Source organism: Hylaeus anthracinus, unplaced genomic scaffold, assembly GCF_026225885.1.
Source record: "Hylaeus anthracinus isolate JK02 unplaced genomic scaffold, UHH_iyHylAnth1.0_haploid 12002, whole genome shotgun sequence".
In the NCBI taxonomy this organism is placed as follows: Eukaryota; Metazoa; Arthropoda; class Insecta; order Hymenoptera; family Colletidae; genus Hylaeus; species Hylaeus anthracinus.
Genome location: NW_026534349.1, coordinates 30672 through 58267, shown reverse-complemented (window position 1 = coordinate 58267; position 27596 = coordinate 30672). Strand labels below are relative to the sequence as shown.

The 27596-nt window shown below is 38.0% G+C and overlaps 2 protein-coding genes across 27 annotated transcripts in view; one reads left to right on the top strand and one right to left on the bottom strand.

Moving 5' to 3' along the window:
- Nucleotides 1-27596, top strand: part of LOC128891942 (serine/threonine-protein kinase tousled-like 2) — a 38874-nt gene that overhangs the window by 4547 nt on the left and 6731 nt on the right. For 9 of the 15 annotated variants that reach the window (XM_054151932.1, XM_054151924.1, XM_054151931.1 and 6 more), the window contains one exon: nucleotides 3029-3114. In XM_054151932.1, the coding sequence (XP_054007907.1) occupies nucleotides 3029-3114 (86 nt within the window). Of the gene's footprint in view, nucleotides 1-3028; nucleotides 3115-17178; nucleotides 17349-21972; nucleotides 22240-23678; nucleotides 23808-24978; nucleotides 25286-26957; nucleotides 27112-27393; nucleotides 27543-27596 lie in introns of those variants that run through there. The other 6 variants (XM_054151935.1, XM_054151938.1, XM_054151940.1 and 3 more) reach the window with 6 other exon arrangements.
- LOC128891950 (uncharacterized) lies at nucleotides 9637-24724 on the bottom strand. Of its 12 annotated transcripts, XR_008460968.1 has the most exons (5): nucleotides 22549-23530; nucleotides 18904-19029; nucleotides 17988-18300; nucleotides 11542-11861; nucleotides 9637-11372 (listed from the first exon to the last, which is right to left on the bottom strand). XR_008460968.1 is itself a non-coding variant. In XM_054151949.1 (3 exons), the coding sequence occupies exons 1-3, from the start codon at nucleotides 23821-23823 to the stop codon at nucleotides 18751-18753; spliced, it is 477 nt and encodes a 158-aa protein (XP_054007924.1). In that variant the 5' UTR covers nucleotides 23824-24267; the 3' UTR covers nucleotides 18314-18750. The 12 variants fall into 12 exon arrangements, 1 of the variants encoding a protein (XP_054007924.1); XR_008460971.1 differs by lacking the exons at nucleotides 9637-11372; nucleotides 11542-11861 and adding an exon at nucleotides 15371-15542; XR_008460974.1 differs by lacking the exons at nucleotides 9637-11372; nucleotides 11542-11861; nucleotides 17988-18300; nucleotides 22549-23530 and adding exons at nucleotides 23538-23705; nucleotides 23816-24267 and having other exon boundaries at nucleotides 18314-19029.

Sequence of the window (27596 nt, the reverse complement as noted above, 5' to 3'; positions counted from 1 at the left end):
TTCAATTTACGTCGTATTAAATAGTGTAACTTGGTGTAACTGCGTGAACCATGCAATTTATCGTAATAATATTTGGTTTGTATGGATTTTTAAATATCAAGAGACATATTGTCTGATAATGTAAAACAGTCATCGATACGGATTGAAAGCTCTTTCTTAGGTTATAGGCTTGCTTGTTAATCTTCTTAAATTGTAATGTTACTTATAAAAATGCTCCTTATCAGTTATACGTAACACATGCTCGTATTTTTTTATATGATATCTCAGTATGCGTACCATATATCGATTTGCTTTTTCGTATCATTTAAGTGGATCACTTGAAGGAAATGTAAAGAAATGTCACTAACGAAGATTCCTAGACTTATGATCTCTCCTCAAAGAGAACATCCAAGTGCAAAAACCGCTAATATTTAAAACTTTTATTTGTTAAGATGTAAAGATACACAGAATATTAAAATATAACGTTTCTTTACATTAATTTTTAGAAATTTCAAAAGTGTATTAATTACTGTAAAATTATTTTATTCGGCCAAGTAAAAATGTCGTCGAGTGCAAAGGTTTAACTCTTTAAGGTTAGGTGAATTAAAATCTCGTCAATCATTTGTTTAGCTTCGATATTGTCTCTAAGCTCTAAACTATCCATTGAGTTGGGTAATTTTGCATAAGTGAAAACAGAAATTTATATTATAGAAATTAAAATCCATTAATCAGTCGTTGACTCTATTCTTCTGTGTAGCATGAGTTTTATTTTTCTTTTAAATCGTTCGTGAATCGCGTCTCAAAAAACTAATACGTTTAGCGACGAACCGCACCCAAATGGAACCCGTGGACGTTCTCGCGACAATGATTATTCTCAGACCTGATTTTTTATCATAGATATCATCAATTTTTTATTCAAGCGAACACAATTGTCGAGTCAAACCAATAATACTCGTGATATCCCGTGAATTGTTTTCTAATAAGGCATTTAGGTATTTTTGTTTTTACTCTGTTTTAATTTTAGGTATTTTTTTCTTAGGTATTTTTGTATTTTTGTATTTGTAATGACAAATTTCTCTCTTTCTTTATATACATATGTATACACATAATTTATTTAATAATATAATAATTTAAAAACATTATTTTATAATTAATAAATTAATAAATTATTACAATGATCTTACAAGTATACATTATAGTTTATTTATGAATTAATTTTAATATTATATTACTACCGTAAAAAATAATATTTTATTAGCATTTTTATTTTCGCAACAATTCATTTTTAATTAACTTGACGCGCTACATTTGAATAACTTGTTATTTAAAAATAACTTTTGTTTTTACTCTGAATTTAATCCATTTTTACGGTAAATTTCAATGTCGAACACGACATTTTTCCGTTTCGATCAATCTACCTCAACGATTATTCATCTTAGCACCGATTACTTATGAGCTAACTGTGCTAATAAAAGATTTCCGCATAATCATACGAGGAAGTGTGCCCGATTTCAATGGAGTGACTCTGGTGACTTTGCACACAATAGGCGCACCGTCCACCTGCCAGTCTTGTTTAATGACCGCAGGGTAGATATACGCACGTGTGCTCTGTCCGAGACTCCCAAAAATCTGTACGGTTATTATTGTTTTTCTATTCAGTACAAGCCCTATGGTATATTTCTAACGAACCGACTCGTATCAACCATAGAGATAATATCTGTATGTGTAAAGAAAAGACCATCGAGTGTGAAGGCCCTGTGACATACTTTCGTCCTAACCTAATTGTAATTGTCACAGCTGTTGCATGACTTTGCTTGAACATTGTTGACGACCGTAATAATCTGAAATCCATCTTCGGAATTGAAAATTTATTCGGCTCTTAGTCCTTAGATTGCTTCTGTCTTTCGTTCGATTATTTTCTAGTTGATTTACTATTTCAAATATTTCCACGTATTTTCTTTCATGTTGATTTGTCAAATTCTATGTATTTTCATCGATCTCGATATCCGTCCAATATGCTTTATTCCCACCGGTATTAATTCGGATAAAGTGCCACCAGATGGCACTCTTCCCTTCAAAAGTCGCCAGGAACGTGAATTGTGTACAAGATCATTCTATTAGTTGAATAATGTACGCATATAATAGTATCTATATATTAGGATTAGGATAGTTGAGTGAATCGAATAACTATCCAAGCGTTGAAACGGATTAATGACCACACATGTAAGAGAACATTAACTTTTATACGTTGCATACTTGGCAGGAAATAAACAGTAGCTCAACAAAAAGCTAGATTTCTTGTCTCTGGTACATTTATCCATGCAGTTGTCTTATGAAACCGTTGTTTTTCGATAGTAACTTTGTAACATCAAGTTACCGTGGTATTATCCAGCAAAACTAAATAAATACATACTAAAAGTAACGCTTTCATAATCAGTAAAGTAGAATCACACAACAGCGAAGTGAGTAGTATGAAAGAAGTTGGAGCCGAGGGAAATATTAAATGGAGGAGGATGTAAAGGTGAAGGAATGGTAGATCTCGATGAACGTAAAGAAGGAATCGTAAACAGAGAGAGGTTAAAAAACGGTTTAGGCGGGAAGGAAGGGAAAGATAGATGGAGTTAGGGTAGGAGATGAAAGCAGATCAGTCGATAAGTAGGAGAACTATGGAGCGATAAGTTAGGGAGCTGCATGAGGAGATCGCGACTGATAGACAGTCAGAATAATATAATATAGTTTTTGGGAATGTTAGATAATTATAGATCCAGAATCGTTAGCGACGACACGAGTTAATAAATACTTGCGATAATTTGATCTGGTTGATCTTGTGATAGCGTTGGTGTACGTAGTCGGTGGTTTTCATTTTAGTAAAAGCAAGACGAGAATGCTTGGTGATAAGGTGATTTGACTAGATGAATGTTGTGGAAAGGTTTTTGTTCGTGCTTCATCAGATCGATTCACATATTTCGTGTTCATACTTGATCAAACAGCTTCCTTTAATTCTAGTAGTTGGAGACCAAGTTTTATTTCATGTAACTTGTTGTTCTAGGCGCTGGCGTCAAGATGGAGCACTTTCAGGCCACCCTGGACCCAAGGAAGCAGGAGTTATTGGAGGCACGCTTTCTCGGAGCAAGGGTGAGCTACATTTTCGGGTGCGCACGCGCTCTCGTATACTCTCTTCTTCGATACGTTTCTCTTTTTCTTCTTCGATCTTTGGTCTCACCTCACACCCCACACCCCACACCACACACCACACACCACACACCAGACACCACACCAATATCGTTCGTTATCTAATCTACGGTGCATGCGCAACAACGAACCGAGAAACAGTTCTACCACGAATCTTGAGAGGATCTATAGGGACACGCGGTTAAAAGTTTGTAATATTTGGTACGTTGGCAAGGAACGAATATCGAAAATAAATTAACGTAAATTATGGAAAGTTTTATTCCATATTCCGCGTCGAATCGAATTTAATTAAAAGTCATTATCTTGCTATGTATTAATGTGTATATTCTTCAAATTCGTAGGTTTTATTGATATTCAATATGGATAATATAAACATTGTCTGATGATCTTTTAAAATCTTAAATGGTGTCTCATAAGGTGGAGTTAGAGGTGAATCCTTTTGATGAATCCGCAGATAGAAACATGTGTGCAGCAGAGGATAACGTGGAATATTTCATTCCCTTCCCTCACGGGCTGTAGCTATGTTTCGTTATAGCTACAGTACGGGTTTAGCAATCCCGAGGTGCCCGAGCTGTAAGGAGGGCTAGTGGTCCCCAACATTCCTAATGGGGGATACCATGATAAAGTGAGACAGCATATTCGTATGTTAAAATCAATTTGCAGATAAAAATTGCTTTTGATTAGAGCATAAAAAATCCATTTAACTTGGTCCATCGAGAGGTTAAATTAATGTAAAGAACGAACAATCGTAAGATTAGTACACGAGGTGTCATAGTCAAGTTATACGACTTTGCACCCTTATACTAATCTAAACTCACTCACTCATCATATTCGATACCCTCGGCTCTCTAATTTATCATCATTTTCCTCCCCGCATTCTATTCTTTTCTGTCTCTTTAACAGGTGTCACCACTTGCCTCCGTGGTTGGTCCCCCTCCCCCTTCCCCCTCAACCCTCGCCCTTGCTCTGTATCCTCTCTGCCATTATAGCTTCCGTCTATATGTATATGTACTTGGCCCATGGCCGTAACAAGGGTCAGGATACCCTCTTTATCCAACTTGCTCACCCCCTAACTCACCGTCCATTTGCAATATCGTATACCAAACAAATAAAAATCGATAAACCTTCTGCTGGTTTTTATTCTCTTATCCGTTTCATGATCTTATAGATGATTGACCTAGTCATTGAAACGCTGGGTAGCATGAGGTTTTTCTTACTATCTCCGTTCCATTTTTCCAACGTCCGTCATACTATGTGACTTTCTCTTCTCTAGAATATTCTTGTACAACGGTTTTCCATTTCTCCACTATAGGGTGCATTACGTAAATTGGCGTACCAAGTAGTAGTCGAAACTTGCCAGTGTTTTTAAAAGGCCTTTGTATCGTGGGAAAGTCTACACCTTAAAAGAAGATTTTTTAAGTGTTGATAGATTAGGTATACCTAAACCCTGTTTGTTTTAGAAATTTGATCATTGTAAGTAGACAAACAATAACACAGTTAGTAGATTTCAGAAGTCATCCTTCAAAATTAATTATTATGTATGTATAGAATGCAACATGCAAAAAAAAAAAATCATAAAAAGTAATTATTAGCAAGAGTGGAGCCTAACTTGGACTACTGTTGTCCGAACGACGGACCCTTGTAACTCTCTTCGAGGCTATGGGTCGCTCCCCACCAAATCGATTGCTTTCTGTACCCGAGGTCAAGGACATCGATGAAATAGATGCTATACATATATCGTATTCCACGTACAATTAGGGAAGGTTTAAGTCACCGTTTCGCTAGTTTCGAATTTATTTAAAAAATACAAAACGTCAAAGTTTTATCTGTTTCCACTAAAACAGGTTACACTAGTGAATTTTTATCTCTGAAACTGTCAGCTTTATTAAGTTGTACCCCCTTTTTTTTTCTTCCTCGATAACTATTGGCCTTTCGGAATGGATTTTATTTGAAACAAAAACGACCATTTTTGCGACATGAAAATTGTAAAGCAATTCTTAGTCGATAATCCTGTGGATAAAAATTCCTTTTAATCATGTAAGCTGATAGTATCCAATGACAAGATGTTTGTAAAGCTTCCTCTGCAAAACGAAGAGTAACTTGTATCCTGAACCATTCATAAGTAACATCTCAATGATCTTGAAAGAAGGTATAGGGTAGTGTCCCGTTTCAGGTAAGCGACCCCTTGCGCCCCGCTGCTAGGATCAGCTAAAGCTAACCGTACCGCTTTCAAGTTATAATATTCCAATGAAGTTTACAATCGAAATCGGCAGGTCTCGTAATCTTCTTAACGATGCCATTTGTATCTTCCGACCAATTTTATTGGCCATCTATATTAATTTAATCAAGGGGCGCGAAATGGGCCACTTTAACGCGAATACGTTCTCTTTATACTTTAGTGTTCTCTTAATTCCCTAGAATTTCCGGCACAAGGGTAATAAACCAGGTAGTTCTCGAGATTATACCCCCACTCACTCCTTCGGCCCAAAATCGTGTAGAACCGTATTCATATTCAGTCTTCGGCAAACTTTTGCGCGCGCGCGCGCGCGTGTGTGTGCTTCCTGTAAAACAGCATAAATTAATTGTCCAGTGCACACATTCTGAAAATATTAGTTGTGTGAAATTACGCGAAACGGAGTGTCAACCGATACAAAAACACTTGTGATAACAATTAACAGACTGAGAATCATCGTAGTGGAAGTTAAGAAACAAATAAAACATTAAGATTGATTTTTAATAATAAAATGTAATAACAAATTATGTTAATAGTTTAATATAATAATGACTTTAACCATTTCCTGTTAGAGTATTTGAATTTCAAATAATTTTAATTATTTGAGACTAGCGAGAATCCCATTAAAGGCTTTGATCATTTTCTTTAGTGTTGCGAAGATAAATTAACGCTGTCATTGATCCCCTTACTCTTTGTTAAATTCATTGGTCAGAAATAATCGATGATTTTTGCTTAATAAAGTGTTGCACTCTGGTTCATAAAGAATCAAGAATATCCCTGTGTGTGATACCAACTTTTAAAGTGGCTTTAAATGTTGAAACTGCTAAAAATGATCACGTTCCGTAAACCTAGTGTTAATCTACCAAATGACAAGTGTGTATATTTATTGCCTAATACATTCGCCGTGAAAAAGGTCGAAGATTAATCGGTAAACCTACTATTTCTGACTAGTTATCGTTCTATCTGCAGGGAAGTGGAGTGTCGGTAATGTAGAGAACCGTGATAGGAATCGATATGAAAACCACCCTTTATCGCATAAGCAGCCAGAGTGGCGTGCGTGTAACAGCGTAACAGCCAACAATGAGAGAGCAGACGGGCGGTCGACGCGACGTGCCGTCTATTTATACACAACACCGGCCACCGGCTCTACTCGTTCAGTGGAGCAGCGACGATCGTGTCGCGTTCCCTCGCTAAAGACCAAGCTGTTTGTGGACGTTCGTTTCTTCCGCCAGTACCCTTCTCTTGATACCTTTGGTGACACTCTGGTTGCCCCTGGCGGATGCTACTTGAAACGCAGCTTCCGACGTTTCTAGTCTTCCTCGCTCGTCGTCCTACCGTAAACATTGAAATTGCTCTCTGACTTGCAATAAATCAAGTTCACTGAACTACATCGTGTCTTGGATCTATTTTCACCATTCTATTTCACCATTTTTACAAACGATGTAATATAGAGTCAATTATCACAACTAGTAACGTGCATCTTTTGAGAATCGTACGGACAGTATCTTTCATTTTGCCATCAAATAATATAGTAGTTTATTATACATATATTTAAATTCTTAAGGATCAAGGAACTAATGTTAACACTTTACTGACTGCCAACCAATTAATCTGCCTTTGGTCATGGCAACCGATACTTTGTTAATTGTTATTTGTAACTGAAATAGCACCGAATGTTTCCACAAAAGTTGTATAATACTACTATTATTGTCAAAATAAAAAGTATTATTAAATTTAATTACATGTTCAATCGCTACCAGTCGCTAAAGCGTTAATGTATTTATTAATCTTATTCTTTCTATTTGCTGTTGTTGTACGTCTTAAACGTGCTAAAGTCTTTACGCACAAAATTCTGTATTCGAAGAAATCCATCCACATCGTCACTGTCGGCCCTTTGCAGTTCAATGTCGAGTGAGATTCGACAAAAATGTACCGAAACCAGAAAATTAGAATCGCAAAGGGTCAACTATCAGTTTCTATCGAAGAAACGATACCACTTGACAATTATCGAGACTTCACCGCCGACACGCTTCCTGCATTCAGAGAATGCGATAGCGGAGTCTATTTAATATTACCAATGAACGTGTTATGTACCGACAATGTTTTCATCGACGTCGACATTGAACGACCTTATGTGTTGTCAACATACATATAGGACATGCATCGACGCCAATTTTTATTGACGCCACCAACTGCTTATCGATGCGTACTATCATCGACACTGTTTTCGTAGGGACATTTTTTCGTAGACGGAGTGTATAGTCTGTGCGCAAGAAGAATGCGATCGGCTACGCCCGTAGATTTCGTCACTCTTTTAACCCCTCACACTCAGGACCGTGTCTAGCTATTTTCTCGGCCGGGGAACGAAAATTAAATATCCTACTCTTTGTCCATTTTCTGCTTTGTTTACTGCATTGTTTCGTATCATTACGTAGGAAATCTGGGTTGCTTTGATACCGTTTTAAACATTCTTTTGAATATAATTACTTGAAAATTAGAGATTCATAGAAATTTGAAGAAAGTTAAAGATGCGTGAGCGCGTGTGTGTGCGTGCGTGCGTGCGCGCGTGCGCGTGGTTTGTGCAATAAACATGTATGTTAATGAAAGGAATAGAAGAAAAATTATTACACATTAGAATTTTAATGACTGTCAAAGTAAAAATGTCTAATTTTTAAGAAAATTTGGATTTCTAAACAAGTTATTTACAAGAAGGTTTTTTGTAAAACTCGTGCACCAACAGTACATGTATACACAGTTAGAACCACATCGATAACTCTATAGGCAATAACTTTGATTAAAATTGATTTAGATAAATGTTATATAATTTAAAAAAAGAGGGGGGGGGCGGACTACACATAGCATTATTGAATTTTGAAAATGTTCAATGTACACATTTCGGTTAAATCGGTCCAAGTAATAAGGTAAATTGATTTAGTTTGAAACAAGAATGATGATTGCAAAATTTAAACAAAAAACATATTGATACACAAAGAAAAAAATAATTACTGACTTGAAACTAATTAATTACTCATAATTATATTAATTATGTGTATTGAAAATTGAAATGATTGTTTATCATTTATAAACAGTATTCACAAATAGAACAGAATTAGCCCTATAATGCAGTTTAACTATATAAAACATAAACAACGTGAATTTAATTATTTGTAATAATATTATACGTCTATACACTTTCGTCACATAATTGTACATCATCGGTAAATCGAACCAATTCGAAATCATCTATAACGGTGTGGGTATTATTTATAATATTGTAATTGGATTAACCTAATGGAACGTCAACGACAGAAACATCTACTAAACGCATCAAACCAAATTAAGACTTGTCATTTTCACACGCAACCGCATAGTGACTCGCCCACAATGACATATCATTGTTCGCCACTGAAAGGGTTAACACTAAACTTGCCGACATTTCATTTATAGCTAATTCTACTGTGATCGATGAAATGGTTGGTATAGAAAACACTTTCTTCAATTGTGTGCAAAAATACATATTTCACCGTGACACTAAATTCAATAATACAAGAAACAATTGTATATAATTTGTGTATCGTATCGATACATACATACAAGATCTATAGACAATAGCTGAAAAACGGTCATTTGATCAATCGTAGTAGGCTTAATGTTAATATAATATTATCCAAAAGGTCCGTTACGAGAAAAGAAATTGAATTCCAATGAAAAAATGATAGAGTGAAAATGTAGCCAGGATGTACTCGGAACGTTTTATAGTAAAACGCGTATTAACGGAAATAAAAATTTGTGGAAATTCGTCACGATTACCAGATTACACATTAGTTGGTTTAGATCGTGTGGTAAAAACTGTCGTATTTTCTTCGCCGTGAAAAAGTAATCGTACGTCGCTGCGTGACCTACAGTCTTAGCGAGAGAGATTCATGAAAGCAAGCAAGCAAGCAAGCAAGCAAGCTGCTGGTGCATGTCCCCCGTATTGATCCTTTCGATAGTAAGTGGGTACTACGCGCATTGTATGGAAGGTTTATACATACCTACCTACCTACCAACCTTGGGAACTAAACACGTACGGACAGACCCGTGTTCGACGTTCCTGAAGCCTTTTCGAGTCTCGAAAAGTTGTAACCTCTTCCCGTCGGTCGGCGTCGTGTGCGGCAGAGTGTTTTTCCAGTAGTATCGATGGCCATCGCGGCCACACCATTCTCTGCTCGTCAAAACTGGTATCGTAGCTACTATTCTTTACGGAATTTATTGTCACGCACTGTGCATGAACCAAAATAACGAATTTAAAATTGCAAGTTGTAATATAGCAGAGGAAATTGGTACTTGTCTAATAATATTATAATTAAATATCACGAATGAATGATTAATTATATTACATGTATAAATATTTCATTGTACAAAGAGGAATTTTAATACGAGAAAACAATATTTATCTATTAAGATAATTATTTGTAACGCATAATTGATGCACCAAATGAATATCATGTTTTGCGATTATTCGCTATACAAAGTTAGGTAGGTTATGTAATATGTAATAACAGTAATTATATATGATACGATGTCGCGATTATGTTTCTTCGATTGATCGTACATGAATGGATACGCATAATGTTACTAGGGATATCAAAAGCCTTGTCTGACCATTGTAAGTAGACCACCGCGATTAATAGGTTACAGTATAAATGGCAATATGGCTATATTGACAATTTTTTTTTTTCTCACATTTTTAAAATTATACGTATCAGAAAAACAAGGCATATATTAATTACTTTGAATTCGATACTTAAATGATTTTCCTGTAAACCCACGAAAGCTTATTCTCAACCGTTAGCTAGTTGGATAGTTATCATTTTTCGAATGCCTTTAAACAGCTGTAAAACCGACAATTTTTCAAATTTCTTTAAATACTTTGAGATACGTTCAAATACCGCTTAAGTGATTTTCTGTTAACTCTCTATGGAACGAATTTTTTCTGCAGACAACTTGTCACGCGTTTGCTTGACTATATCTGATTGATAATGCTGTCAACTGAAAAAAAAAAAGAAAAAAATGAAATTACCCGATGAAATATCGATATATTAGCATGCTACCTAAAAGTTACACGGAGTTGATAAAAGTGAGTAATTGATAGTTACTCTTCGCATTCTGAATGCAAATTAGCTAAAAATTCTGAATAATATTTTGAACAACTGTAACGTTGTTCCGCGGTAAAACATTATTTTATCTGAACACGATCCGTCTACCAGCAGCTAGACAGGTTGCGCACCACTGGTGTAGATGACTCTTGAGAGCGAAAACTCGGGAAATGCAGAGTCCACGCGTGTAATGCATCGCGGTAACAGAAACCGCCTAGAGTTCACCTTGCAATCTGCATTACCGTCCGCTTTAACCGCCACGGTGAATTTCTCTCGCCGACTGCTGATACATCGACGCCTCAGTAAGCAAAGAAAATGTCTCCCTCGTCCCCTCCGTCCCTCGGTCGCGACGCGATCCTTTCCTCTTGACAGCTTGCCACAGTACGTCCACGTACTTACTCGTCTATTTATCTACTTATCTTGTAGATCTTTCCATTCGCTTATGCACGTAATTGCTTGGCCGACTATCTGCTTATTTGCGTATTCGCCTAGACAGCTGTCTGTCTATTTATATGATTACTCATCCGCTTAGTAGACTGCCCACTTACACAACCCGTTAATGTAGTTACTCGTTTACCTCTTCGTTTCTATACTCGTCCGGCATTATTATTGTCACTTCCGATTGCTGATGTTTACCGTGATTATTTGAACAAGATCGAACAACTCTCGGTTAGACGGGTATGTACCAGGTGCCGACTCGCGGTAATCTGGTGCACGATACGCGAGGAACGGATCTATCTTATCGTGCAAGACGGCCGTCTTTTTACCGACCGTCACACAGTGGTCAGTTTTAACCATCTGGCTAGACGAAAGCATGCGAAGAATGTTTTCTGGAAAACAAACGGAAATTTGGATAACTTTGTGAGCTAGACATTGGATAGGAAGCAACCGCGATGAAATTACCTTTTGTTGCTAAAGTAAACACTGTTTACTTCACAAAAGCTTGTATTCTTTTCTCAAAAAACACGTTACTTTGTTTATCTTAATATTCTTACTCACCGGTGGCCTATTAATCGGATTTTTTGACCGAAGTTTCTTTTGGGAGAGAAATGTCAGTTGAATTCGTCGCGTTGATATGTAAACACTTGATGTCGTCTAGGTACAATAACTCTCTCTTTTCAAAGATGCCCGCTGAAATTTACGTCGCTGACCCCTACCTCTTTCGTAAGCGTCGTCTGACTCATAACTTCAGACAATCTCTGTACGATGACGAATAAAAAAAATTGTCGCGTCACAGCCGCGCGTATGCCGCGAGGCTTCCGATTGGTAGAATGACATTGGCGACGCCGCATTTTACCCAGGTGCGGATCTGCCTGAAACTAAAGATGCTTCAGCTTCAGGGCACCTAACAGCAACCAGTTTATACATCTTTTCATTTAATTATTATCCAAGTGCATTCGAAGAAAATTAACTTGATTTTTTTTAAATATAGTGTAAGTGTAGTTTACACGAATAACCTACTTTTTACTCATTTTTTCTCCTTTCTTTTTTTTCTTTTCTTTTTTTTTTTCAAATTTAATATCTGCAAATACATTCGACTGGTAAGCATTTAATCTTGTTAGATGACCCGCGTCGGCGTTATTTCTATACTTGATAGGATTAAAATACAATTTCACGATACGATTTGTCTTTCACGAGGCAGATTTCACGAGAAAAAGAAAGCGTTCCTCGGGCATCAGGTCTCGATAAGTTTAGATCCGCTACTGATTCTACCGACTGAAAATCAGACCGCGTAAGTCTGTGACGTCGCAGAGGTGCTAAGCATTCCGATTGCTAGAATGCTATTTGTGACTTTCGTTCTACCAATCGAACACTCTTAAAGCGCTTCGCGCTATAATCACGTCTATCTGCACCGACATGATTTCCAACCGACCCGTGCACTCTGTCATTCACTCCATTAAGATATCTCCATTGTGCATTTCAATATTTTGATTCGTTTACTTCTGTAACACCTAATTAAACCAACGAATGGCCTAATTTGATTTGACGGCTCGAGGGATTTTTAGTTGCCGTAACTGGACTGTAGATTTGATTGAATTGTGGTGTACAGTAATTACAGAAGACATACAAAAACTATACAGAATGTATGTTCAATATATTCTACAATTAATAATATTTTTATTTCGTTTTGCGTAAGTACATACAATATACCGATACACCTATTGGTTATGTTCAGGGTGTACTTATTACATCAGTTTGTATCGTGAATCCGTAACAATTCGCAGCCTAGACATAACCTTTTTATCGCTAGTATTTATTTCTGTCCCTTACAATTAGAGACGCTTTTTTTTTTCTTTTTTTTTTTTAATTTTATTTTTGTTTAATAAAGACACGTAGAATCAATTCAGATGTAAATATTTAAAATGGGGAGTCAGTTTATTAGAACAATAGAATAAAATGATTGATAGACGGGGTACTATTAACCGATATTATTAAACTGGAACCATTTGTCTGTATCTACAGAGGTTAAAAATATGCATCATGTATATTTAAAATTAGAATAAACTTATTAATAATAAAATAAAAGCGTCGGTGGTAAAATCGATCTCTATTCGTTATATGTATGTATGTATTGTATTTCTGAACTACAAGGTGTCCCAAAAGTCGGGGAGGAGCCGGAAATGGGGGGTAGCTGAGACGATTCTGAACAACAATTTCCTTTGCAAAAATGTCGGATGGGGCTTCGTTAAGGAGATATTAAGCGAAAAACCCGACCAATCAGAGCGCGCGTAGATCGTTCGAGCGGCCGCGGTAGCGAAGGCTACGCGCTGGCGGCCGCGCTTGCACGCGAACAAGTGACTCGACGTGCATCGAAGGACATTGACGCTACCGCCTAGCGCGTAGCCTTCGCTACCGCGGCCGCTCCAACGGTCTACGCGCGCTCTGATTGGTCGGGGTTTTCTCTTAATATCTCCTTAACGAAGCCCCATCCGACATTTTTGCAAAGGAAATTGTTATTCAGAATCGTCTCAGCTACCTCCCATTTCCGGCTCCTCCCCGACTTTTGGGACACCCTGTATATTACACGTGTACACGATCATCTTATACTACAGACTACTAATACGTAACGAGATTTTTGTTTACTGTTTCACTTGTAAATTGTATCTTGTTAATTTATTAGAATCATCACGACATATACTCGTCGACGTACATTTTTATTTAGCACGTTCACTGCGGTAATAGAACATACATAGATAGATGCCTCGTATCGTATATCGTTCAAGGGCCAACCATGAAACTCAACAGCCTTTATTTACTATATACACTTTTTATCTCTGAAAAACATTTCCTTTTTTTCTTTTCTTTGTTTAAACAGTTACAAAACATCGCAACTACTTGAGTATAAAATCTATTTTAAAGCAATTTAAAATCGATACCTCCAATTATAAGGTTTTATGTTACAATAACCAACCACGTATTATAGGTCGACGAATTTGTCTAAAGAAATGCAAAATTTTCTTGTTATGGATAAAAATCTATAATATTCTATTTAAAAAAAAATTAATTTCTTTTTCAAATGTCCGCCATTACTTTACTTACAACAAAATTATTTACGCCATGTAATTTGTCCATTTGAAGCAAATAACTTTTGTACAAACATTTCCGTCGTTTTATAGCTTTAGCTTATTATTAGATATTTATCCATTCCGATGTAAACTCAACAGGCTATACATAGATATCTGTGGGTATAACCGTTCAGAGGTGCAGTATTCTCCCCTAGGAATTAACGCGTAGCTGACGAGCTGTCATCGGACGCCACCTACTGCACGGAGCTTAGCCCCGAATTACGGGGAATGAGATACCATGTGCAAGTAGAAAGTGTATACTGTTAGGTAATTTCTGCTTCGATGCAGGACTTGTACGAACACTGACTTGTAAGTAGGTCTAGCGATGAGTAATTTCTAATAAATTATCAATTGATTTTCTCGCTTCCCTTTTCATCTCTCGATATAACAAGTAGATATTGTTTTAATAGCGAGATCATTGAAATGGAAATTTCTTCATTGAATGTAAATTTTAATGAACGTTACGGCCATATTAGTTACTCTCAGAGTACAATGAACTTGTATAAATAATATACTGTATGTTAACATTAAATATTACCAACGTGAAATGGAAGTTGACATTTATGGTGTTACATTGTATGTGATTATACTGTTTAAATCGAGTTTAAAAGTAAAATAACTTGGCAATCAGTCGAGAATATCATCCCTAGACGGTCGATATTATTTGCCAGTAGTATTCGTTCGATGTTCCACAATAATATTTGACCGTGTGTCGAACACCTTAAAGGCACAGGTTTCCAACAGTTGAGAGCTGTTTATTTATCTTCGCCTTGCTCGCATCTGAGGACGTTGGGCACGAGAGTGAGAAACAGTGAAAGCGAATGAGATACAGTTAACATAGTGGGGATAACTACGCGACGTAGAGGGACAGAAACTCGTGACTAGTGACTCGTGATTCGTGACTCGTGACTCGTGACTCGTGACTCGCCAAGACGAACATTATTCCCCGCAAGCACCACCGAGTCTCTGCATCTCCCCGTAAACCCGATCGAACAACGACTTTACACGAAACGGATTTACATCCAACTTGTAACACGATCTACACTAGCAAACATTTCAACTTTCAAAATGTTTAAATGCATAAAATATATTATTCGTGCGTCAATTACTTGGATATACTTTTTGCTCGAGATGTGTTCTCAACGTAGAAGCTGAATAGGGTGAAATATGAGAGAGTGATTCTTGTCGCGTTTCTTCGAAATTACTCCGAGTTTCATAAACAATTTTTCCGGTCTTTTTTTTCTTCTTCTTCTTCTTCTTCTTCTTCTTCTTTTTTTTTTGCGACAGAGAGGTCACCTGCAGTAACCATCTAGTGCCACAGGGACGAACTAGAGGATTCGATCGTTACTGATTTACCTACATTAAGTGTTTGGTTGAGGTTCATATACTCGAGCCCCACCCTGAATGTTATTTTTCGTCCACATACAATATAATCTGCAAAGAACACGAACGGAATATTTTCAAGCGTACTATTCAACACATTCCAATCAATTCTAAAGACTATTTTTAATTATCACATGATACTCTTATTTATTCCTTCTTTTTAAATATTCAAATAATGTTCAAGTACTCGATGATACGAGTGACATAACAAAGTCGAAAACATTCATACGTCAATGAATAATAAATCGTGCTAGACTAAATTGTTTCGCAACCTTTAGAAATTTTTTAAGTAGAGTTCACGCGTTGGCTTTAAAGAAAATTAATTGCATTACATCATTAGTGTTTCTTTGGATTTGATAGCAGCCTGGTTATGAAATGAATAACGCGTTCCGTGCCACGCCAATTTCACGCGATTTTTCCCATTCACGTAGCATTATTCATCCATGAATCATATAAAGCATATAAATATTTTTATTGTAATTCTTCCAAATCTAAAAATATCATCAAGAAGAAGTAATTTATAAGATATACGATACAGCAAGATTAATTCTGTCGTATAAACAATTTATAAACACATATACGTAAAGTTTGTTAAAAATAATCGTTATTAAATGTTGCTATTTTGATGTTACAGTTCCTTCTAAATTGGGTATCGAACATTTTCATGTATTATTGTGATGTGTCTGACAACGTCATCCTTGCGGTCGTCAATGTGGTTTTTCACTTTTTCAATTCGTGACACTTTCTTATCGTTGTTTCAATTGTATGAGATTTCGTTAGAGATACGAGGCTCTTTTGATTCGTTTGATAATAGTTGTTCGGCCAACATTGTCGGTGTTTCGTGTAGGAAAAGGTCGACACACCGAGTAGGTTAGACACGTGACCCACGGTATGATAATTGCGCTAGACATATCGATTAAATATTAATTGTGAATTATATTTGACACGATAAGTCCTGACAACAGTTTTAAAACGTTTTCGGGTGAAACGCCAAATCTTTTCGGCATGTTAATATTTACAATAATACTGAAATAGAGATGAACAAGAAAATTGACATTTTCAACATTAATTTATATAACGGATAATGTCGTAGAAAAATAAAAAAGAAACTGTAAGAGTAATTGTATTTACTAGTATCAAAATAAGTATTGCAAAAATATTTTCTCTTTCTTTACTACATTCAGTAATAATTTGTACATTGTGAATAATTGTTAATTATGATTAAAGTTTGTAAATGATTATCATTACCACCAGAAAGCAAATGACTTTGTTATTATTAATTATTATTCATGTATTTTTCTGCAACATAATTCTTCATAATTATCGAAAATGTTAATTTTTTTATTACTTTGATCTGTATACTTTTTCGTTTGTTTAACAAGAAAATATTGCTCGTGTGAATAAAGAAAGTCTACATTTGTACAACAAGTATTCATTAAAATTCTATTATAGTAAAAATGAACTAATAATATCAAAATATTTGATATGACACTATGTAAATGGGAGGGTGTTTTATTTATCATAAATGATCAATTACAATATACCAAATGGGTTTGAAATTTCAATCTAAAATGTTTTACTCGCCAATGTTACTATCGTATCAAGTATATTTTTGTACAAACAAGCTATTATGCCAATCATTGTTTGGATATTACAAATTATTTCACAATAATGTTTCTCTTAATAGCGAAAACTACAAGCAGCCTAAACGGAAAGTCCATCGTGGGTCACGACCCGTGCGACACGGAACGTGTTAAGGATAGCCTTCTTACATTACCACTGACCAAGTAATCTAGAGACACCCTGTATATTATGTACACTACCATCCATAAGTATCCGGACACTTAGGAAATTCAGGTAAATACCGTATTAACGTTACTATAATGTAAATATTTGTCAATGGAAATTATCAGTTGAAAGTCTGTTACGTGGGTATCGAAATTGTATAATACCATAGATGTTCTTATGATGCAGTGATGTAAAGAAAATTAATTATTTTTGTTTGTATATCCGCTTTTGTGGGAAATTATTGCTTGCATTAACCGTGGTAGTTTAGCAATCATTTGTTTTAGACATGTCTATTTAAATTTTTGAAAATTGTCCAAAGTGTCGTTTCCGAATTTGAACGTTCATTGCCAATTTTTCTGTTTAATTTAGATGTTACATTATGTAGCATTGTTATGTATGTATGATGCGTCAAGGGTGGGTTTTTTATTGGATTACCGAGACACACGAGACACTGTACATTATACATATGCACCATCATTCAGAAGTAATTACACTTTCCAACATATCACACATCGAGTATTTTACCGAGAAAAATTAAATAAACAAATCTCTCTCTCTCTCTCTCTCTCTCTCTCTCTCTCTCTCTCTCTCTCTCTACTATAGTATAGTATATAGTATAGTATAGTATAGTATGTATATTTATATAGTATATAATATAGTAATTACATAATAATTAATAATGAAAAAAGTAATGTATATTTTACATACTATGAGAAATCGTCTCGGTTGACTATTCCGTGGCTTCGATAATGGTTCCCTCGCTATTGTATTCCTCGCAGATCCAGTAACAGTGAGCGTTTAAGTATTGGGATGCTTGTGGACAGTAGTGTGCATATACATATGCATTTGAGAACTCAATGACACTACGGCTCGATAGATTGCGCAACGTGCGCAGACGCGCGGAAAATCGAAGAAAACAAGAAAGAAACGCCTAAATTTATTAAACACTTCCAAGGGTGAGACGTTCGCCTGGACTCGCAAACACCTCGCAATTTTCTCGTACATAAACTGCAACCTGCAACTATTGATCATGGTCTGCAATTTTATATATTTCGAACATTTCGATATTAATTAAATTCTTGTAAGGAAACAACACACTTTACCCAGTCCATCGTGCAGACATTTTATTCTTATTGGTACGCGCGTAGAAAATTGTTTTTAATTTTCACGATATTATTGTCCAGGCTCGAACATAGTCTTATTATTTTCCATCGATAATGAAATATTTATAGATATATAGATTTTCTGATTTGTTGATATTAACTCACTTTCTTTTTCATTCGAAATTAAAATCGCATGAGTATCTATGGGCATTATTTGGCTGTTTGTATTGGTATGTTAGTTATATTATTGTACCTTCTTAGCAATCTTTTTACTTGTCTCGAGACATCTAAGTAGGATTCAATGTGCTCATTGATATTTTATTTATTTTTTTACCAGACTAAACAGCGATCATTTTGTTAATTAAGGATTACTTATTTAATTGGTTACGATTCGTTCTGAAGAGGGTAAAAACCACCATCGAAACTTTCATCCCATAGGATTGGCATTGGTTATCTACGAATAAATCTAGATATTTATGAATTTCTCCTGATTCTTTATTAAGAAACAACATTTGCTCAACTGTGATTGGCTGAATCTGGCCCGCGGACCATAGTTTTCCGACCCCTGATGTAGAGAATCTAAAGTGGCGCCGCCGCACGCTCCAATTCCTAAGCTGGTAACGCCGGGAGACTCGAGAGCTCTTTACCTACAACGTTATTCACTTTGTTAGTTCATGTTCGTCCATGGAGCTAATACGGGAGAACGTCACGGCAGGAATTAAGCAACGAAAAGAGTACATACACGTCTGTGCGTATGTACAGCCAAAAGCTGAAGAGTATGATACCAAAGGTACGGTCTTGTATTATCCTCAAAGAGACGAGCAAGTATTTCGAATTTTTATTCTTCCCTCGTTAACGCACACGACTAACCCAAACCTACCAAGAGTGTCATCTATTGGCTAGTGTTGAATTTAGATTCTTTTGTAACGCATAATATTAAGTTGGGCACAAGAGAACACTGACTGCAACAGTCAAGAAGCATTCCCCTTCAAGTGTACCCCTTGAGATCATTCTCTTCAGCTCCTAGCTGTATGTAACGCTGTATGTGTATGTCGAGTCCTTTATACAGATTAATTTATGATAAATTACAGAAGAAACCATGGGAATATAGAGAGCAGCTTTTTAAAACGGGTCGTGACGGGTGTGACATCACCGACGATCGTTTCGCCGACAATGTTTACATCGACACCGTTTCACCGACACGTTCAATTTCGCCGACAATTTTCCCATCGCCATCGCCATCGCCATCGCCATCGCCATCGCCATCGCCATCGCCGTCGACATCGACACCGACTCCGACATTTCTCTATGTTGTGTATACATACCGCGTACCATAACAATTTCTTGCCATCACGTGTTACAAGTTACACGAGCTTGTATCGTTGCATGATCTTTATTCGTCCAGTAAAAAAAACGGGGGTCCGGCGACTTTGCCCCGGTCGGCGGTTTGGGAGCGAAGCCTCCAACTATACGTATGTACTGCAGTGCACCTCGCAGCTGTGTACTTACATGGTTAGTCTGAGGGATGCCTATTGCTTTCAGGGGGATCGAGGGGACGCAGGTCCCCGCGCAGAAAGGAGTCTCAGCATCCGTATAATTTGGGACGTATGCTTTTAAATTTTTTAAAAGACTTTTCAGCTCAAAGCAACATAAACAAAAGTCAGTGTCGATGTAAACATTGTCGGTGAACTCGCACCAACCCGGAGAAACCAGAGACAAATTTGTCTATAGTAAACGTTACTGTCTATTCGCTGAAAAGATAAAAATGAGGTAAACAAAAGCACGTGACTGGGCCAGGACCGAAACACCAGTGAGCCATGCACCGAACAAATGTAGATAACAATAGAATTTACACAAATTAATATTTACAGTTTAGCAATCTTATCTGCGATACATGAGCAAGAGAAAGTGAAAAATATCGAGTAAAGTACGTGCCGAGACTTGAGAAGCCTCCTTTACGGCCGATACGATACATTCCTGGCCAGAATGACGTGTCGACAGAACGGACCAATGGGATCCCGATCTGTTGTTTACTTCCTTTTCATCTTCCCACCGAACGAATAATATGTACATTTATCAGTTTGCCGTTCACCTGCTTCTATTCGTCTTAACCTCTTCGTGCCTGCGTCCAGTTTCAGTGAATATTATTCTTTCCTATTGCGTAATTTACACAGTGAACAATAGTTTACAAATGTAATTCAAATTAATTAAAACATTACTCGCCTTTTCTTATATTTTCTTATATTTTCTTATATTTCATATTTTATTTATTTTCATTTTATAGTCAACGTTAATCCGGGGAAGACTTTGACGGAGGTCCGTAAATGGAAAATATATATATATATATATCTATCTATTTTTTTTTCTTTTTTTAATCATTGTAATTTCAACTAAATTTATCAGCAAATTTCAAGTTTAATAGTCTCGTCGAACATGGGTCCAGTCTGTACTACATTACCAACTTTCAAGAATTACCTTTAAAAGGTAAAGATACGGTTAATAGGGTAATAATAAAACCATTATAAATTTGGTGTCTATTGCAAATTCTAGCCCAAGCACGAAGAGGTTAACGGAGTTGTTTGACAAAATAATTTTCTATCCTGGGGAAATACATGTTTTGCACTGTTCTCAATTCTTTAGGGACATTGTGTGCACCGGGGAGCATAAAAATTGTGGCATCAGAGCTGTAACGAAGCCACGAAGGTTTTCGATTGGTAGGACGACGTTGGTGACGCTGCATTCTACCAATTGGGAGTCGGAACGCGTTACGCGTCATACATGCATATGTGATGTCACACATTTTCTGCTGTGGTACAGAGATGGGCAGAATATTATTGGCTCGTTCAACGAGATTATAATTGTTCATCTTCTATTCGAATGTTAAAAAATATACATATTTTTGTTCGCGTCAGTAAATCAACTTTAATAGGTACAACTAATTACAAGTTTCACCCTTTGATGCTACTTTGAAGCGATGCAAGACGATTACGTGAAAAGACATTAAATGAAAAGGTATAAACAACGATAAATAAATAAATGCAGTATAAAGTATAAAAACGAGTCGAAGAGAGTATAATAATTTCGTATAAACTATAAATAAGTATAAACAGAATAAAGAAAGAAAAGCTTACTATATAAGAGTCGATAAGAAGTTGCTTCTAATCGAAAAAAGTGATTAATCGAAGATAAGACAAATGTTTATTACTTCTACTTTGTAATAATTAAAAACTAAAGTTAATATAGAGTTAAAAGTAGAGAAAATTTGTTGGAGTGGCAAATTCTTAAATACACCGGTACAGAAATAATTTGTACGTTTAATAGAGAGGAACAAAAAAAATTGCAAGGTTAAGCGATGATTGTGCCGTACTGCGGGAGGCGTCTTAACTTGGCAAGATCAGAGAACTCGTCCTTGTAACGTGCAGTGCGCATACGCCATTTACACGGAATATCGGGACGCACCTAACCTTCTCTGAAACGGTGTACACAGAAAACCGCGTGGCTGGAACGGTGAGCCAGCGCGCAGGCCGAGCAACGAGGCAACGTCGCGTGGCCGACCAGCTGATCGGCCGGCGGCAAGCGGCAAGCGGCAAGCGGCAGCACGGGAGCAGAGGGAGAGAATCGCGCGCGCGACTGGGCTAATGAGTGTGCGACCTATTGGGAGTTGATTGGAGGAGGCTAAGCCAACGTATGGAGGAGAAAACAGTGGCCGCTTCTACGAAAGAGTGGGGATATAGTCATTGCTATGTTGCCGCCGTCACGTCAAACACCCGTGGGCTCTTGTTGCCATTGCCGCTCTGTTTTCTACGATCGAATGGCATTGCAAGGTCTAGGAGCCAGACGTGCGCCTATCTACATATGTACGTTCTCTATGCGGCCGTTTCTTGCCTCGATATTCACCGAATCTCGTTCTAAAATCTATTTTACGAACTTCTACACAGCTTTCGCTCTCATTTTTCGCGGTATTTGTACTATATACATCATATAATTGCTCGACGCCATTGACTCGAAAATCGACGAATTTTTATTTACACGCGCAATCTTTATCGAGAGATGGACATTTCTTCGTATGGTAGCTGCTTGCTATTATTATGTTTCGTAAATATTTTATGTAAATAAGAGCCGGTAAAATCGTGGAACGTTTCTTTAAAAGTAATTTCTGGACTTACATATCACGTTTAAAATCACTGTTGATATTAAACACCGTATGTTTCCATTTAAACATCGATAGACTGTATCAGTAGATAAACTTGTTCAATTTCTTTACACTTTAGAAACACAATCTTTGAAGAAAATCAAGCAACACGTTTCCTACATTAACGAACAATCAATCATTTATTGCACAAACATTTCATATATCGCACAAGGTATGCAAACAAACATTCATTTATGTACATTCGTTATAAATTAGTTAAACATGATACGGAATTATTCCGTCTATTATACGATAAAAATACTATCCCGATGCGGTGTTGTCACAGCTTCCGAAATATTGCAACGTTGCTCGTCGTTTTCGACGTCGTTGCTCGTCGATAGAAAGAACTAGTATTTCGCTGCTCCCTTCAACTGTGTTCGTATTCAGTGTGAAAGATGTATCAAGTGTTCCGATGACAAGACCAATTTTGGTGATTTACTCGAAGCTTGAATATTTCATAATTCGGTGCGAGATCCGCAAACACGTAACAAAAGTACAAATTACAATGCGAGGTACACACACAGACACACACTGTGTGAAATTACGTAACGAGATGATAGTCATGTATCGGAATATCAAATTATAGAAACCAAAGGAATATACTGAAAGATTATTGTAATCGCGAATGACGGAGCCTAACAAGATATTTCGCAGGAACGTTCTCGAGCCGCGGTCCAGAATTAATAATGTGACGTCAGACCAGTGATTTGTGACTAATCGGTGGTTACCGTTATTCCGTGCAAACGTAGTTGGTTACGAATCGGGAAAAAACAGAGTGGAAATTGTAGACCAAGATCAAGAGACTGGGAACGTCGAGGAAAGCGACACGACCGCACCACCCGAGTATAGAAACGCGACTACTGAGAAACGCTGTGCGGTTCGACCTAAACCTGACATACTCTCCCGCCTGCCCTCCCGTCCGACCGGTTATGCTCGTCTGTCGAGCCGTCATCTCATACGTACGCTTGGTTCTTTCGATCCCCTCCACTGGGGACTATATCTCGCCAATACGCCCTCGCACAGCCTGAAGCACGCGTCGCCACGGCATATTGCAGGAGCGTAACTAGCGGAACCACTGCGAGGGCGCTCCATGTCCGACTTGGAGACAGGTGCCATCCTACGTACACGATGCTTTACATGACCGTGCAAATCGGTACAAGATTCCACTGATTAAAATAGTGTTTCGACTCGCTCCAGATACATACTTGGACAAGACTTGTACATTTTCATCGGGTACGTACTTTGTCATCAACGTGAAATTTGTTTGATTCGTCGGCGAATACTTGATACTTGATACAAATCACTTTTCACCAAATATTTCTTGTCTTTCCGTAGAATTGACAAGTTTCGATATATGTATACTATAGGTACATATACCGATGATTACAAACGTTTCAATGATCATCTGTTGCAACTTTGTACGAAACGTTTAATAAATGATTTATAATTTAATTCTGAATAATAAAAAAAAAAAAAAAAAAAAAGATACGGAGCAAGCGATAGAAAGAAAAGTGTACAGTCCCGCGATAAAGAAAGTGTTTGACGACAGTTATCGTTGGAACGTAACGTAGTTTGATTGGTATTTAAAAATTCCGTGATACAAACTAAAAATATCGTGCAAACGTTTCACTCTGTCCATATATTTCGTTCCATTTGACATGATTTAACGACGAATACCCACCCGTGAGTTGTATTACATACAAGTACTGTACGAAGTAACGCCACAGGGCAGACCAGAGACCACCGATCACATACAGGGTATACACACACCCTTTGCACGCCGTAGTGGCACAGCCACACTTTGCCACATCGATTTTACCGGCTTGCTTGCACTCACACTCGGTCGACCCGTTCACTGAAGGAATGTCTCATATGCCTCCCTCCGGCTCCCTTTTCCTCTCCCTTTGCCCCTCCTGACCCTCCCCCTGTAAAACCTCTCCGTCAGTCGGACCGGGTCTCTTTCCAACTTACACCACCGTCCGTCCCTCTCCGGCGTGCTCGGTAACCTCTGTTTGCCTTCCTCTTCCCCGCTTTGCTTCCTCTCGATCTCTCTTAGTTTCCCTCTCGCTCCCACCGAATTTCTCTCTCTCTCTCTCTCTCTCTCTCTCTCTCTCTCTCTCTCTCTTCTCTGTCCGTTGTGATCGCGGAGCGGTAGCGCCGTCGCGGGGAGATGGATGTTGCACCTTTTGCCGCATCTCGGAATCTCGCGCGTTGCTCATTTGCCGTACATAGGAGCGGTGAGGAAAGAAGAGGAGAGGAGAGGAAAGGAAAGAGGGAGTGCGAGAGTAAGCGAGCAAAGGGAGAAAGAGAAACCTCCGGCTAGATAGTAGTTTGCGAGCGGGGGCACGGTGGTCGGACAGTTCCAGTTCCGTTTCGATTAGGCGAGTCCACGTCGGGGTTTTTGGCTCGCTTGCGGCCCGTGGAAACGTTACGCGTAATGCCGTTTATCGTGGCCATTGACGGCACTCGGTGCTGCTGGTGCTGGTGCTGTTTACCCGGCGAGCTAACCGCACGCCACTTTTACAAGTGGAACTGCACTGCCGAGGAAGACACGAAGTGAACCAAGCTTCGTGCGTGTAGTCGGAAAGATAGCTTACGTGCGGCGTTTAAATCGTTCGATACACGACCTCCATGGTTATGGCCATACCCGAACCAGATCGTCAGGGTTAGAGGAGTGTGCACTGTAAAATCCGCATGTCCCGATTCACTGGGTTCGTATACGATACCACTTGGCATGTAACCTTCCTGAAACCAATGCTTACGTACACTCGCGTAAGCGCGTAAATACAGACCGGAGACTCTGTCTTAAAAGCAAATCGCTGCCGGAGGAACGATTCCCCAGCCCTCTAGCCCAGTTCCGGGCACGGCCATTGATTCATCGATAAGGAAGTTTCCTATCCCTTGTCGGATTTTTCGCATGTTTAATCGAGCACGAATCAAAGGAAACGAAACATCCGTAAATCCCATCATCGGAATCCATCCTTTTAATTCATCACACGCAACACACAACTTTTCCTACATGACAATACCACCACCTACAATTCCATACATTTTTTCGACCTTCCGTAATCTTTTAATCTTTTCGATACCTATATCCACACAAAAATAAACATTTACGACAACCTTTAATTAAATCATAGCCGTAATTATCGTTGCGAAAACCTCTAGATTTCAAATCATGTTTAACGATTGATTGTGTTCGTTGTGTGGAAATACTTGTATTACGATCGGTGACGGATTCGATTGTTTCTCCCGTGGAATTCAACACGTTTAGGTTGTTAAGGACATCTCCAGTACAATTTCAAGATGGCCCTTACAGTTTGATATCGATACTCTTATAAACATTGTGTTTACTTTCGCTTCATCTCTTCCTGACTCCACCAAATAGATGCTATCGTAACATTTTACTGCGTCGCGTGATTATGTGTATTGTACTAGTATTTTCGTAATCATCTTGATCATATCGAGGTTGCGGTACACATCAATATTATATAATACATCTAATTTACTGAAACAGTAAAATGTACAATGTTTTTTAACGTTTCTTATAATTTGTCTTCCATCCTGTGACATTCTATTAACACGAAAACAAGACGGATAACAAGATCATTCTCTAGTTACGGAAAACATCGTATTAAGAATACGTAGCGTTAAAAATATTCAATGTTACGCTACAAGAATTCCTTATCTTCTCTCGCTATAATTATTTGTTGTCCATCCAGTGAGTAATTTACGTGTATCAGTTTATCGATCAAGTGAATAATACGTTATAATCTTCGTGAAATAAACACACAGAATATAATAATTGGAATGTAAACCTGCCGCATCGTGCTTTTTTTATGCGATTCAAAATGTACAATATTAAAATGTTGTTTAATATTGAAACATCAAAGTAATAAACTTTCTGTAATAGAAATGCTTTAACAATACACGTATCGATTAACCGGCACGGTTTTACTTTCGATTATTGACTGTTAATTCAAACTTGGTGCACCGTACGTAAAAATAAAATGTGTCGAAACAAAGGTGAACTCGTCGAAGATGTGTGAATTGGAAACGTGATCAAAGTTTTTTCAAAGCAGAGAAGAAAAGTTTCATCGGAAAGACAAGGAGTCGAAGCGTGTGGAACTTTTTAAACGTTTCATCCATATTTGCAGTGCTTTGCGGTAGTGATGTTTTAATCGCAAGCAGCGTGTGCACGTCAGTGACAGAGCGTGGAATTCGAACGTGTGCGTTCCGCCTGGCAAACGCGCAAACGCGTGACCGCGTCCATGAGGACTTACCATTAATCCGGGTTCTTAACCGCGCGCAGAGTAAACGTGGCTGACACGCCGCCGATAATAATAATAAGAGTGCGTAATTTATCGGGGTATCGACGTCATAAACCTGGTGACGTAGCGTGTCATCGGCGGTTATCGTCGGTGTTAATCAAAACCAGCTTTTGCCTAGTGGCTGTATTTGGTGCGTATGTAGAAAAGTATGTACGATAGGAAAGCCAGTTAACTAGCCGGCCTGACCAGAGTTCAGAAGTGAAGCAGTGAGTAAAACTGCCCCCTTGCGGTATGCGTTCGTGGTTCCCGATCCAACCACTCCTCTGCCATCGAGTTCTTACCTCCTACCCCCCTTCTCTATCTCTCATTCTCTCTGCTTCTCTACATCCACCCCCCCCCCCTCTCCGTTTTCCGTCGCCTTCCTTCTTCCCTCTTCTCTAGCCTCGTAAACTCCCTGCCCTACGTCGCCACCTCCCCGCATCCTCCCTCCCTCCCCCTCTCTCTCCCCTCTGCTAGGGTTTCCTCCATTTTGTCGTGATTCCTCTAGCTCTAAACATATATCGCACATTTTCTTCGTACGGTGCTATTGACATTTACGTACAAATTGTGCGCGAAACCGTGTCTATGGTTGACACGCTGCCTATTAATCCAAGTAGCAAATACGACTATGGGGCTCCGCCATAGGCCATCCTGGAAGGTGTCACTTTTCTCTCTCTCTCTCTCTCTCTCTCTCTCTCTCTCTCTCTCTCTC

Bases quoted from the DNA above. Each gene is read 5' to 3' on its own strand.
- LOC128891950 (XM_054151949.1), bottom strand. From the start codon at position 23,823: ATGACAAAGTACGTACCCGATGAAAATGTACAAGTCTTGTCCAA. The intron at 23,692-23,779 runs GTATGTATCTGG...TCGTGTACGTAG, and splicing joins AATGTACAAGTCTTGTCCAA to GATGGCACCTGTCTCCAAGT. The intron at 19,030-23,537 runs GTACGTATGAGA...ATAACGTTGTAG, and splicing joins GGGGATCGAAAGAACCAAGC to GTAAAGAGCTCTCGAGTCTC.